At 34.9% G+C, this 15,211-nt stretch overlaps 1 protein-coding gene across 2 annotated transcripts in view; it reads right to left on the reverse strand.

Moving 5' to 3' along the window:
- The window catches only part of KIFAP3 (kinesin-associated protein 3), a 239,440-nt gene that overhangs the window by 163,605 nt on the left and 60,624 nt on the right, over positions 1-15,211 (reverse strand). For both annotated transcript variants that reach the window (XM_006872636.1, XM_006872635.1), the window contains 5 exons: positions 11,876-11,931; positions 10,980-11,121; positions 8,293-8,392; positions 7,130-7,254; positions 3,276-3,374 (listed from right to left, as the gene is read on the reverse strand). In XM_006872636.1, coding sequence (XP_006872698.1) covers positions 3,276-3,374; positions 7,130-7,254; positions 8,293-8,392; positions 10,980-11,121; positions 11,876-11,931 — 522 coding nt within the window. The remainder of the gene's footprint in view (positions 1-3,275; positions 3,375-7,129; positions 7,255-8,292; positions 8,393-10,979; positions 11,122-11,875; positions 11,932-15,211) is intronic.

The following is a 15,211-nucleotide window of genomic DNA, read 5'->3' on the forward strand; positions in this document are numbered from 1 at the left end:
AAAAAAAAAAAAAAAAAAGTAAAGGTATGGGAAAAAAGGAAATTCCTCTCTTTGGATTTTTTTTTTTTCTTCCATGTATTTAGTGGGAAACAATGTATATTTATTTTCTTGTAAACCACTGAGAACTTTTCCCACAAATGAAAAAAGCAAAAGAAACAAGGGAAAAAGAAGTGAAGGAGAGAAAGAAGAAAAAAAGATTTGCAAAAGGAAAGTGGTGATGGTTGCGTAACATGGAAAGTGCAGTTGGTGTGGTTGGACTGTACATGCAAAAAAGGGTTATTAGAAAAAAGTCTGAACAGAAAATTTCAAAAAGAACACAAAGTATTATAACGAAATGTGCAAAGACCTTGGAGTTAGAAAACCAAAAGGGAAGAACATGCTTAGCATTTCTCAAGCTCAAAGAACTGACGAAAAAAAATCAAGCCTTGGGTAGCAATACTGAAGGATTCTATGGGGAAAATATTGAATGACTCAGGAAGCATCAAAGGAAGATGAAATGTATACAGTCACTAGTAAAAAAGACTTGGCTATGGCAATGAAACGATTTACGATAGAATGAATGCAAAACTAATGTTCTCCCATGTAAACGATCCTATAATTCATAATAAAACATTAAAAAAAAAAAAAGAATTGGCTGATACTCAACCATTTCAAAAGGAAGCATATGATCAGATCAAGAATTGATGGCACTGAAGGAACAAGTCCAAGCTGCACTGAAGGCATTGTGAAAAATGTGGCTCCAGGAACTGATGGAATAAAAATGAAAAGGCTTCATTCAATAAACTGATGTAGCTAGTGGTGCTCACTTGTCTACAACAAAAATTTGGAAGATAACTACCTAGCTAAGTGACTGGAAGAGATCCATATTTATGCCGATTCCAAAGAAAGGTGACCCAATAGAATGCGGAAACCATTGAACAGTATACTCACTGAAATCATATGTAAGTAAAATTTTGCTGAATGTAATTCAAAATTGGCTAGGCTCAGAAATTCAAGCCTAATTCTTAAGAGGTCATAGACTGAGGGAAATCATTGTTCATTTCAGATAGATCTTCGCTGAAAGCAGAGAATACCAGAAACACAATGCAAAAGCATTTAACTATATGAATCATAACAGACTATGAATAACACTGCAAATAATGGGAATTTCAGAACACTTAATTGTGTTCATGATGACCCTGTACACAGATCAAGAGGTAGTAGTTAGAACAGAGTAAGGGGACGCTGAATAGATTAAAACCAAGAAAGTTGTGTTGTAGGTTTTTATCCTTTCACTATACTTTATTCAATCTGTATACTGAGCAAATCATCTGAGAAGCTGGATTATATGAAGAAAAATGTAGCATCAATATTAGAGGTAGACTCATTAACAACCTGTACTATTCAGATGATATACCTTGCTTATTGAAACTAAGAGGACCTAAAATATTTGCTGAACAAGATCAAAGGATACAACTTTTGGTATGGATTGCACCTCAATGCAAAGAAAACAAAAATCTTCAAAACTGAACAAATAAATAACATCATGATAAATGGAGAAAAGACTGAAGTTGTCAAAGACTTCATTTTGCTTAGATCCGTAATCAGTCCTCATGAAAACAACAGTCAAGAAATCACATGACATACTACATTAGGTAAATTTGCTGCACAATACCTCTTTAAAGTGCTTAAGTGCAAAGATGTCAGTTTGAGGACTAAGGTGTGCCTGAAGCAAGCCATGGTATTTTCAATAGTCTCATATGCATGTGAAAGTGGGACAATAAGTAAGGAAGATCATAGAAAAACTGTTGCATTTGAGTTACACGGTGTTAGAGAATAATATTGAAAGTACCAAGTACTGTCAGAACAAACAAATCTGTGATGGAAGAAATACAGCTAGAATTCTACTTAGAAGGCAGGAAGGTGAGACTTTGTCTCTCATACTTCGGACATATTAACAGGAGGAACCAGTTCCTGGAGAAGAACACTAAGATTGGTCAGCAAAAAGAGGAAAACCCCAACAAGATGGACTGGCACAATAACAGCATCAATGGGCTCAAGTGTATCACCAATGATAAGGATGGTAAAGAAAGGGCAGTGTTTCATTCTGTTGTGCATGCTGTTGTTGTTGTTCAGCTCCATCAAGTCAGTTCTGACTCATAGTGACCCTGTATAGGGTTTTGGAGGCTGTAAATATTTGTGGGAGCAAAAAGCCTCATCTTTCTCCTGTGAAGCAGCTGGTGGGCTCAAACCCTCAATCTTGAATTTTTCAGTCCAGTGCCTATCCTACAGTGCCATTGTACTGACCAGAGACGTGCAGGGTGATTTTTACACTCTGAATTCTATTCCATTGGCCTATATGTCTGTAACTGTCCTAATGTCAGACAGTTCCAAATACTGTAGCTTTATAATATGCTTTAAAACCAGGAAGTGTGAGTCCTACTTTGTTCTTTTTCAAAACTGCTTTGGCTTTCTGAAGTCCCTTAACAGTTGCATATAAATTTGAGGACTGGCTTTCCCATTCTGCAACAACAGTTATTGGAAGTTTGATGGATATTGTGTTGAATCTATAGAATGCCTTAGGAGGTATTGACAGCTTAACAATATAAAGTCTGATCCATGATTATAGAACGTCCTTACATTGATTATATTCTCTTTAATTTCTTTCAATGATGTTTCATAGTTTTCAGAATACAAAGGGCCAATGAGGTTACCTAAAGTTCAATAGCCAACTGCAAACAAGAAATTGAACTGCCCATTTATTGCACATCATTTTTACTGATAAGATTTCATGTCTTATCATTGACTTAGACACTATACTAATGAAGTTTGATCTCTCAAAAAGTCCAGAAACATGAGGCTATTTTCTATTAAATCAGAGATATAACAAAGTTGTCAGGAGGAACAAGTCCCTGGAGAAGGATATCATGCTGGGTAAAGCAGAGGTTCAGCGAAAAAGAGGGAGACCCTCAAAGAGATGAAATGACACAGTGGCAGTGATAATGGGTTCAAACATAACAATTGTGAGGATGGCCCAGGACTGGGCAGTATTTCATTCTGTGGTGCACAGGATCACTGTGAGTCGGAACTGACTTAACACCTTAACAAGAACAACATACATGTAAAAGCTGAATAGTGTCTTTTGGTGGAAAGACAACGGAGTAAAATTTAAAACATTGCTTTTCAAGTTAAAGACAAAAGAACTAGCACCTATCAAAACTCGAAGAACTTTCAATTATTCTGGCATGTTACTTATATGATTAAAAAAAAAAGTCTAATTATTTAATAATTCATACCTCGTAAAAGTTGTTCCTGCTTTACCACAAGCCCCTGGTACTTTTTAAATGTTTTTTCAAATTCCTTCCTCAAGGTTTGGTTTTCAGGGTCTTCATCAAGTAAATGACCTAAGTTAAGGATCAAATATACTCACTGAACAAAGAAAACGTTCTGAAAAATATTAAGATGAACAGCCTATCAACTTTTATATGAAAAACTTTATTATTTTCTCTAGCCAATAGTTTATTTTAATGAAAATGTTTTCCTTTGTATAATAATTTACTGTAAAAGGGCATCTTAGAGGGGATTGGAACCATGGCAGTGAGATGATATACGATGAAATGAATGTAAAACTAAAGTTCTCCCATGTAAACTATCATATAATTCACAATAAAACATTAAAAAAAAAAAGGGCACTTAGCTTAGGATTCAAGTCCTATTATATACTTGAATCTCCAGAAATTGTCCACAAGTATTTTATGTAGGTTTACAAGTCTATAAATTATGAAGTGGGTCCATGAATCCTTAATAAGTAAATTAATAAGTAAAACACTAGATTCAGCTCAGACAGATGTCCAGAACATTTAAAGAACATAAATTAGATCTAAAGCTTAAAACCATCAGATTCCAAAAGAAATATCTCAGAATTACAGGTAAACAAATTTTAAAAAGCACATTCATAATAGTACCCTGGTCTTTCAGAAATAACCACTTACTTTAGTTTGACTTCGGAATCCCCAAACACTTAAAAACAACTCCAGAATCAAAAAAGTTGATCTTCTTGAATGTTATTTGAATCAAAATTGTAGGAAACTTATAACTTAGTAAAATAGTACACATTTCAGAAAAAATGGTCACAATTCTGAAAGGTAATTTTTACATTTCCTGAATTATCAAACCAATTTATTCTAAATAAAACACATTTCCCCCACAATGTAACTACTACAAAATTGGGATGTCTCTTATAATCCATGATGTATCACAGTTTAATTGGGAGCATTCTTGTTCTTAGTGATTCATAAAAATAGTGAATCTTACAATCAATAGTCTGACAGAAATACATGTTCTGAAATAACAGTTCTCATCACCAATCATGATCACAAAGAAAGCATAATAAATTGATTACAAAAATATCCCAGTAGTAATTCTCTCCCTTCTTCGACTTAAATTTTGGTGACACTGAAGCATTCAGGAGACTTGGGGCTCCAGGACTGATCTTAAGTCTCCAAGGTTATTGAGTTGCCCTAGTAGTTTAGGTCAGTGTCAATCAAAGTTCAAGAGGCTTACAGAACACACAGAAATTTTCTAAACCTGAAAAAAATTTTCTAAACCTGAAAAAAATTTACTTAAGAAAATTCAGTTTGTTGTTGTTAAGTACTATTGAGTCAATCCCAACCCATAGCGACCCTGTATAGGGTTTCCAAGGAGTAGCTGGTGAGTATGAACCACCGACCTTGCAGTTCAAACGGCTTTGCAGTCTGGTGCATTAACCCACAGCGCCACGCCAAATAATTCACAGTTTAGGAGGGGTATATTTTTATAATGTCTTGGGGATTCCAAATGACAATGATAAAAGAGCATCAATAGAATGAGTAGGATTAATCTACATATTACATGTGAGGTGAAATTCAGATCTTAGGGTCATTAAACACCAAAATTAGTATAAGAATATTGTTCATTTTTTTCCACTAAGGGGAGATAAGAAATGTATGATACTTTGCATAACAGAAATAATATTTTCACTTTATAAATTATAGCAATAAGTGTTGCAATAAATGTTGGGTTCAAAGGAAAAGGACTAGCATAGTTTGTTAATCTATTGTTAATGTCATATAAGGGCAGATATGAATTAAGTGGGGCATTTAATTTAGGGGAATCAATTTATAGATGTAATATTATAAATATATTCAAATATGAGAAATGTGATGTTGAAAAGGATGCCTTTATTTTATATTGCTTCAGCGTGGAAGGCTAGAAAAAAGAATTGGAGTTACCGAGAAATGGATTTTGGTTCACTAAGCAAAAGAACATTATAATAAATAGAATCCCAGACCACAGAAGGAGCTGAATAACTAAACAGTTACATTGTAAGAGAAGAGTCTATATAACCATCTGCCAGGGATGTTACAGAAAAAAATTCTTGCAATAGGTTAATTTCTAATGTTTCTTTTATAGGTGCTGTTCTGGTGTGGTGCTGTAGAATAAACAGTGAACTTCACGGCTGGTTTGAACTGCAGGGTTGGTGGTTCAAATCCACCAGATGCTCCTCGGAAACCTTATTAAACAAATGACTTAGAACTGACTCAATTACACTAAACAACAACAACACTGTCTTATAAAACTCTCAAATTTGTATTCATTAATAAAGATGTGTTTACATTTAATTAGAAAAATAGAATTTAAAATTAAGTCCATCACCAAATTTACACCCATTCTAATAAGCAAAGTCATTTTAGTACTCAGGTGCTGCGGACCGTGTAAGACTAGTCAGAGGTTCGAGGCCCTATAGGGCCGAGTGTAACAAATGAGGCCACTGGCAGTTAATGGCAAATTGTTTTTTATCTTAATATTGTTACATGTATTAATTTAATACACGGAGCCTTTGATAATCCACAGATAAATGTGATATTTTCCTAAAGCCTAAGACTACAAGTTGCAAGGTCAAGCCTTTCTCCAAAAGGATTAACTAAAAATATCTTAGCTACTTCTCGGTTCTTTGTTCTATTGACAAAGAACTCATCCTCCCTAATCCCTTTTCCAGGTGCAGCCCATTCACCTGGGCGTCTCCTGCAGAACTCTCACCTTCCCCCAACTGTGCTCAGGGGCTATAGATATGTTAATTGGGCCTGAGAAACCAAGTCGCTGGCCTGGGATTCAAACCAGCGAAGTATGATGTAAAATTACCTGAATGTCTGGAAAAGTACTGATGTTAGCTGTACCTTGCCTAAGTCCCTCCCAGCTTGGTATGAAGCTCCTCCCCTAAATAAAACAGAGGCCCAAGCCTCCCCAGGTGTGCATTACTCGTTGGAAGGCATGGAGTAAAGATTGCGGTGCATTACGGGTTGGAAGGCATGCAGTAAAGATTGCAGGGCAGTGAGTTGCTGCCTGCAGAGGCCATGATGCCTGTAGTCCCAAGCCTGCCCACCAGTGATGTATCCACCCTGGCTTTGGGGTGCCTCATTGTCTCCCTTCTTCTGTTTGTCTGTGTATTCTTTCGCTATCCCTATTGCCGCTGGATCTCCCCTCCTCGTGAACCAAACACTCGTGAACAACACAATTATGTCGAGGCAGGACCCCGACACTCAGGGAAAAGTATAAAGGATCAGTGGTGAGTCAGGTTTTAGCTAGTCAAAGGATCTGAGCGGACATATGGTATAGCCACTTAGATACTAACCAACCTAGTTATCTACAATCACTGTTACTTGCTTCCTCTACCTCATTACTGATTTATTTATTTTTTTTAATTTAAGGTTTTTATTGTGGATTCAGTGAAAGTTTACAGGGCACATCATCAGTTTCACATTCAACACTTCATATAACTTGTTTCATTTACATTGATTATAATCCCCTCCACATACCATCAGTTAAAAGTATTTCTCTTTATCCACTTTAGCTTTTTTTAATCTATGTCATTACTTAATCAAAGTTGTTCAGAGGCAAAAAACATGCCAAACTATATTCATTCCAATATTTTCAATCTTTATCTTCAATACACTAAGCTTCTTACCTTGTATCCAAGTAATCTGAGTGGCAAATAAAAACTGAAAAACAAAAACAAAACAAGCAAACAATACCCCATATATATATCCAAAGTGTATAGCGATAGGCAACAATGTGGTTCTTAAAGAACAGAAAATCTGTTCTTAAAGGATATCAGCTTTCTTCTTCTTAGAAAGTTCTTCTTGCCAAAGCTCATGTCTTTTTAACTCATGGTCAATGATATTCATACACAGAGCTCCAATTTTGTAATGAGTGATAAGTCCATGAAACTGAGAAAAGCTTTAAAGAAGAGATTTTAAGAACAATTAAAAAGAATACATTAAGGAAATTTGTTTTGAGTAAACACTGGTACATGTCATAAATACATATACTTACAGTATACCAGAAAGACTGGAAAGTTTGTGATTACTTTCAAACATATTTAACATATTCACTTACCTGAAACATACTCACATGCTATTTTTAAGAAGTTGGAATAACATTTTTGAAATTAACTACCCAGATACTCTCAAAATAAAATTTCAGACCACTATCTAATAAAATTAAGAATGCACCAATACTATAAATCCATCATATTATACAGGCAGAGTAGTACTGGTACCATAAAATACACAAACCGCTAACATATTAGCGATCAGGGTTTGTCCATATTTCCTAAACAATTCAGTTTTAGAAGTGAGGCAAGCAATTCTCCATGAATTAGCTACACACTTTTCACAATGTCTGAATAGACACCCTCTTTCTGAAGACTGTATGTTGGTAATACATATGGATGCATAATGGGTTATATATGTGCTGTGCATATGTATTTGCATCAGAAATATTTACTGAGCACTTTCTCTGGATCAAGCTTTATTCTGTATCTTTTAGTTTATTAATACATCTAATCCTAAAAAACTACCCTAAGAGTGTGCGTGTTATTACTATCCATATTTTACAGGTGAGAGAAGTGAGATATAGAAAAATTAAGTAATGCAAGCAAGGCTACAAAGCTAATCAATGGCAGGGCTGGGATGTAAATCCAGACAGTCTACTTTCAAAGCCTTAAACGCTAAACCATTATACTCTCTTACAGTGTGTGTATGCACACGTTTGTGCATGTACATGTATACTTGGGAATGTGTAAACTACATGAAAGAATACCAGAGATCAGAACAGAGCTTGAGAAAGATACCTGATTAAGAGTTCAGAGGTCGAGCCTGAGCAGACACACTGAAAACAAGTATAAGTGGTTTATAGACTGAACCAATGACAGAAAAAAAAATAAATAAAAATAAAGACAGATTAGTACTTTTAGTTAATAATATTTATACTTACCTGGAAAAGCAAAAAAAGATGTAGATTATATTTGTAGCTAACTCAACACTTTGCTTCCAATCTTCTCTGAGGACTCTTGCTAGTGCACCAAGGGCAGTTTCTAAAGAAAAAGGAGACGTATAAAAATGATCATTCGCCTTGCCTCTGGTAGAAAGGATGATTTGGTTTTAAATGTCTACTCATTAATAATTAAAAAGACTAAGATAGAAATGGAACAAAAAAGTAGGATGCTGTTTTCCAACACAGAAAGTTATTTTAAAAGCTCAAATACTACTTTTATGTTAAAACTTGAAATATACAGTTGTAAGTTTATAACCATAAACACAAACATATATTGTGATTTAGAATAAAGGACCATAATACATATATTATGGGTGTTAATAATATAATGAAGCCACCTTATTTCTTTATTTTAATTTCTATTTATACTTTTGTTACTGCCCTACCAGTTATTTTTATTAACATCTAATTTCATGCATTTTAGAAAAAGAAAAAAATAAGTAAGGTAAGTGTAGACAAAAATAATGAACAATTTAGCAGGCTGAAACAGCTCAATTAAAGCAAATAAAATTTATACATAGAAAAATAAGTAATATTTGAGTATCCTGTTAATTTATACAAACAAACATAAAACTAAAATTATTTCATAAAATAAGCTTCAGGCTAAGTTAATAAATATCTTTTTCTTGAATAAGATAAAGTTAACGAACTCATTAATAAGAATTACCATATATTTATTAAATAAGCATAAAGTATTAAGAATTTCACACACTCTTAATTTACACCACATCAAAACAGCAGTTTGGCATCCTCGAGGGGCTCAAATCACATTCCTTTTAAATGTTCTTGGAGTTGTGGGAGCAATAAAAACTCTTAAAAGACGAGCAAAGGGCTGTAAGCTGGATAGGGGTAAGGCTTCCCAAGAAAATTCTTGTAGTACAGCCCTTGTTGCCCTCAAAGATGAGCAAATGCATGGTTATGATAGAAAAATTCCTTGGTGGTCTTTAGTCACTAAGGCAGTTTTCAATTTTCTAAAAAGTTCTTCATACTAAATTTCCATGACTGTCCTGTGCTGAGAAAATCCATAAAAATTGCCCCTTTAGAGTTCCACAAACCAGTCACCATAACTTTCTGAGCTGACCTCTCTGCCTTGAATGTAACTGGCCCAGCAGATTCCCTCAGAAGCCACCATTTTGACTGGATCTTTAATTTTAAAGGCACCCTAGCAAGACTGACAAGCAGCTCTAGTAGCGTTGTTGTTGTTGTTGTTGTTAAGTGCCATCGAGTCGGGTCCGACCCATAGCGACCCTGTAACAGGGTTTCCGAGGGTGTAAATCCTTACGGGAGTAGAAAGCCTCATCTTTCTCCCGCGGAGCGACTGGTAGTTTCGAACCGCTGACCTTAAGGTTCACAGCCCGATTCGTAACCACTACGCTACTAGCTCATGGGCTGCTAATCTCATGGTCAGCAGTTTCAAACTATCAGCTGTTCCTAGGGATGAAAACGAGGCTTTCTGCTCCTGTACAGATTTACAGCCTCAGAAACCCTGTACAGGGTCGCTATGAGTCGGAACCCACTCCACAGCACCTAACACTAACGAAGCAAGACTGACCTGTTGTAAAAACTTTCTGCAGGCATCCACTGATCACAGAGACATATTCAAGAATGCTTCATTTGAAATAAAGCCATTCATGTATAAACCAAACCACAGCAGCAATATTTGTTCATTTACCCTTGTATGTTTTATTGTTGATAAATGCCGTTGTATTGGTTCCAACTCACAGAGACTCTATATAGGGTTTCTGAGTAGCAACTAATAGGTTTTAACTGCATACCTTGCAGTTAGCAGTCCAGTGCTTATCCTAACAATGCTTATTAATATTTGTTGTTATTAAGTACTTTGGGTCATTTGTGACTCATTGTGATCCTGTATAGGGTTTCCAAAGAGCAGTTAGTGGATTTGAACCACCAGCCTTGTGGTTAGCAGTCCAGTGCTTATCCTACAGCATCTGGTCTTAAATTCAATGTAAGTGTTATTAAAAAGATGCAGTTTAATTTTTGCTGTCCTACTGACAGAAAACTAAAACTAATAAAACATATACATACTTATACAAAAGTCAGAAGTTAGACCTTTTCCAGAGTAGAATGTATATTACCATAAATGCTAGATTGTCTTTGTTTAAATTAAGTGGTTTGTGGATTCTTTGGAGCATATTTAAATGCTACTAAATGTAGGATAAGCACTGAACTACTAACTACAAACCTACCAGCTGACCCTCAAAACCCTATAAAGGATCACAATGAGTCAGAAATGACCCAATGGTACTTAACAACAACAAATGTTACTATGAATAAGAAGGAAGGTAATAGGGAGCTGCAAAATATATGCACTCCTAAATTGGATATAAATAATTTGAGTATGCACCTCTTTATAAATAAAGCCACTGCCATTCAGTTCTGACTCAAGGCAACTCCATGTTCTATGGACTTTTCAGTGAATGATTATTTGAAAGGAGATCATGAGGACTTCTTCCGAGAAGCCTCGGGGTGGACTTGAGCTTCCAACCTTTGGGTTAGCAGCCATGCATATGAACTGTTTGCACTACTAAGGGACTCCTACTTTTATATTATAGACTTTCAAAGGTCATAGTCATATTTCTATTTTAATATTTATAAATATAAAGCACCATTCAATAACAGTTCTTCCAAATTATCAGGATTTCGAGCAAGCTGCAGGATCAAAGCAGAACCCCGGACTTTGTCAGGAATATCTTCATATAATAGCTCAATGTACTCATCCATGTCATTAATGTTAGCAACTTCATCAATCTGAAACAAAGGAAGAAGTAGGGTATTAAAAATGAAAAAAAAAAAAAATACAGGTTTATGGTCAAAGAAATAATTTGTGATTAATATACTGCCTTTTAAAACAATCAATAAATTGCCAAAAAATTCATAATAACTGCTTTCTTGCAGGGGGGGAAACTTTATCTTTGGGTGCTAGTGTTCCAATACAAAAGTAGTAATAAACCATATGGAAATGGGATATACATAAATCTTAATATTTTTCTATTGGCATAAAAGAATCTTAAATGCAGTACAAAATAATTTACTATAATTGATTAAGACACTCCCTGGTGACACAGTTAAGTTTAGTGGTTAGGATCTGGTACTCTCAGAGCTCTAGTGAAGTAGCAGGTTAGGCATTGGGCTGTTAGCTTCAAAGTTGATGGTTCAAATAGAACAGTCACTCTGCAGGAGAACGATGGGGCTCCCATAAAGATTGTCAGTCTTGGAAACCCTATACTAGAGTCACTGTGAGTTGGAATTGACTCAATGGCAGTAGGGGTTTTCTTGTGTGTGTGTATAATAGATTTAATATAATTTCAAACCATATTTCAATAAGAATATTAAAACATTTTCCACGATTTATTTATTTTATAAAAAAATTGTTTAAAAAGCACATCAAATAATTTTTCAGATAAAACTAAAAATTCAATGTATTTTTTAAAATTGCACATGCATACTTTATAAATGCATACACCTTACATCAATGCTCTATTATATGAGAATATAATCTTACCTCCATTCCTTCAAAAGGAGGTGGATCTTTAGGTTTGCTTGATTTTTCTTTTTTATCTATTAAAAAAAATGAGAAGCATTAGATTTGTAGTTTTTCTGGGTAAATTTCTGTTTATAGCAGCTAAGTATAATTCTAGCTAAACTGAGGTTCTTATATTGAATGTTGTTGTTGTTAGGTGCCATCAAGCCAGTAGCGACTCATAGTGACCTTATGTAAAGCAGAACGAAACATTGCCCGATCCTGGGCCAACCTTGCTATCGTTGCCACACTTGAGCCCGTTGATGCTGCCACTTTGCCAATCCATCTCGCTGGGGGTCTTCCTCTTTTTCTCTGACCCTCTACCCTACCAAACATGATATCCTTCTCCAACGATTGGTCCCTCCTGAAAATATGTCCGAAGTATGAGAGATGAAGTTTGGCCATCCTGGTTTCCAAGGAGCACTCTAGCTGCACTTCTTCCAACACAGATCTGTTGGTTCTTTTGACAGCCCATGGCACTTTCAATATTCTCCTCCAACACCATAACTCAAATACATCAATTCTTCTATGGTCTTTCTTATATTGAATAGGTTATGAAATAATCTGTTTTTTACTGTATAAAAAATGTTCATCTACACTTCATCTGTTCTCATGAGATTAAATGAATTAATACCATTCTGAAGGCATTAAAATACTTAAGAGAAAACTCATTCAATGAGTTTCCAGAGCATAAATCAGTTTCCTCTGTGCATAAATGAATAAAATCTATACATAACCCCCCAAATTATGTTGTTGTTGTTAAATGCCATCAAATCAGTTCTGATTCACAGTGGCCCTATACAGGGTTTCAGAGGAGCAGCTAATGGGTTTAAGCCACCAATCTTGTGGCTATCACAAATTATGGTAAGCAGTAGTTTTATCTTCCTCTCTAGCTAACTTTATGGTTATGCATATAGCCCCAGTAAGATGGACTGGCAGCAGCAGCAGCAAAGGGCTCAAAAGTAACAACTATGAGGATGGTGTGGATCACTATGAGTCGGAGCTGACTGGACAGCACCCAACAACAACAACCATAACCAACAAAAAGCACAGCAGTCTATTTAAAGTTTCCTCTTTCCCTTCCTAATTTACATTAAGGTGGGAATCAGAAAATCAATAAAGCAAAGTAAAAGGAACAGCATAGCCAAAATAAAAACTAAAATGACAATGAACAAAGAAATGACTGGGAAAACTGAAAAGTTAAAATGAAGAACAGTTACTATTGATAATGTTTTACAAGTAAAAAACTGCTCTACCTCATTTAGTTTTAAGATCTTAATTTAGAAGGCATATATTTCATTCATATTTGTGCTAATTTAAACTTGTTCCCAAATAAAATTAATATTCAAAGGCAATGGACACAAGTTTTCATTTGTTATAATGCGTTATTTTGATTAATAACAATTTCATTTTCTAACAAAAAGCTACCAAAATACTTCAGTGTAGTGATTCAAAAACTTAACTACACATACATGTACACTTAAAATTAAGTTAGAGTAGTATCAAACGTTTTATCCTATAATCCATAAACATGTTTTAAATACAGTAGGAGTTAGCCCTTAATATTTTCAAAGAGTGAAGCAACTACTCTAAATAAGGTCATGTTTTCTCAACAGCTAAATTTACCACAAACAGTTATTTACCACAACAGTGGTTTTATAAGAGCAAAGGTATAGAATCACATAGTAAAATAAATATTATTTGCTTTTTTTCAATCATTTTTAGGGCAAGGTTTCTGGTTTTGGAATAGTAAAACCAAGTAAAGTTAAGAAGGAAAAAAACCTGACTAGATTTTAAAAATAAATGTACATTCGAAATAGTAAAGCAATGCATATATATCCTCAAATAATAACATTCATATAGCAAGACATGTTGATTCAAATTATTTTTTTCATGTTATAGCATGAAAATGTCCTCATATTCCTCTAATATTTTGAGGAGGGTGATGATGAGATTGATTTGGTCTTAAAACTCAGTGAAGGGATTTTATTTATTACAAATTATAAATGCCTTCAGAATGATATTAATTTGACATTAGGAAAAATAAATATTAAGTACACAACAGAATGTTAAGTACACAAACACCTGAAAAGATCAATGTTGCTCACTCTGCATCTGTTTGAAGATGCTATAGCTTATCATTTATGGAAAAACCTTAACAAGAAGATTCTAATATAAAATATTTACTTTCATAAAAATTCTTCTTGATAAATAATATCTTACTTATCCAGGTAGCAATTATTATAATTAACAAGTATAAACTGTGTGCCAACCATGTGATTAGAAGCAAGAAAGTTCAAAATGCATTTTTGTCTTTAAACATATTCATAGCTATTCAATTGATTCAACAAACATATATTGGTTATATGATGTTGTTGTTATTGTTATGTGCCATTGAGTTGGTTACTACTCATATTGACCCTGTACAGGGTTTCTGAAAGTGGCCTGAAAGTGACTGGTGGGTTTGAACTGCCCACCTTGTGGTTAGCATGGTTAGCAGTATAGTGATTATCCTACAGCACCAGACCATGGATAATATGTGATAGAAAATGTTCAGGTAAAATGGTACATTAAACACAGGCATTTTATTGGCTAGGATAGAGAAACAAAAACTGATTGTTTCAAAAAGTCAAACATTTTTTTTTCTTCTTCTTAGTACCATCAAAAGCAGGACAATTGTCAGTTATTTCAAGCTTATCATAATTTACCAACCCAGGTGTTAGAAGAATGAGTAGTAGCATCAAACAATTCTTTCAAATAAAGAATTTATAAAACATTTAAGTGTACTTGGCCATATTTTAGAACTTATTAATGATAAAAGAAAAACATGCAGATTTAATAAATACTATGATATGGCATAACTAATCAGTCAACAATCAGAGAGGACCTTCCATTAAAATACGTTTTGTTTTAAGGCAAGAAGTGACTGGCTTATTTATAAGCTTTCAAGAGGGAACCTAGAGCTAGGGGGCGTGGAGGAAGGCAGAATCTCCAGTGAGTACTATTCAATCTGTCTAGGCGGAGCTGATGAAATGAAATGCAGAAGGGTGACTTGTGATACAATTGTGAATGATTGTTATCAGGACTGATTGTGAGGGTTGGAAATGTAAAGGTAGACGTTTTGTAGCAAGGAAGGGAGTTATTAACTCTCCAGTCTAGGAGTGGAGGTCTCTGGGACCATCAATGGAAAAGAGCCGAGAGCGGGACCCTACTCAGAGAAGCATCGAGGCCCGAGATGGAGGCAGAGACGATGATGTGTAGTGATGAAGTGGCTGGGGACTTTGGATCCAGAGAGGGAGAGGGACTGGGTCCTGAAGA

Source organism: Chrysochloris asiatica, unplaced genomic scaffold (genome assembly GCF_000296735.1).
Source record: "Chrysochloris asiatica unplaced genomic scaffold, ChrAsi1.0 scaffold00207, whole genome shotgun sequence".
In the NCBI taxonomy this organism is placed as follows: Eukaryota; Metazoa; Chordata; class Mammalia; order Afrosoricida; family Chrysochloridae; genus Chrysochloris; species Chrysochloris asiatica.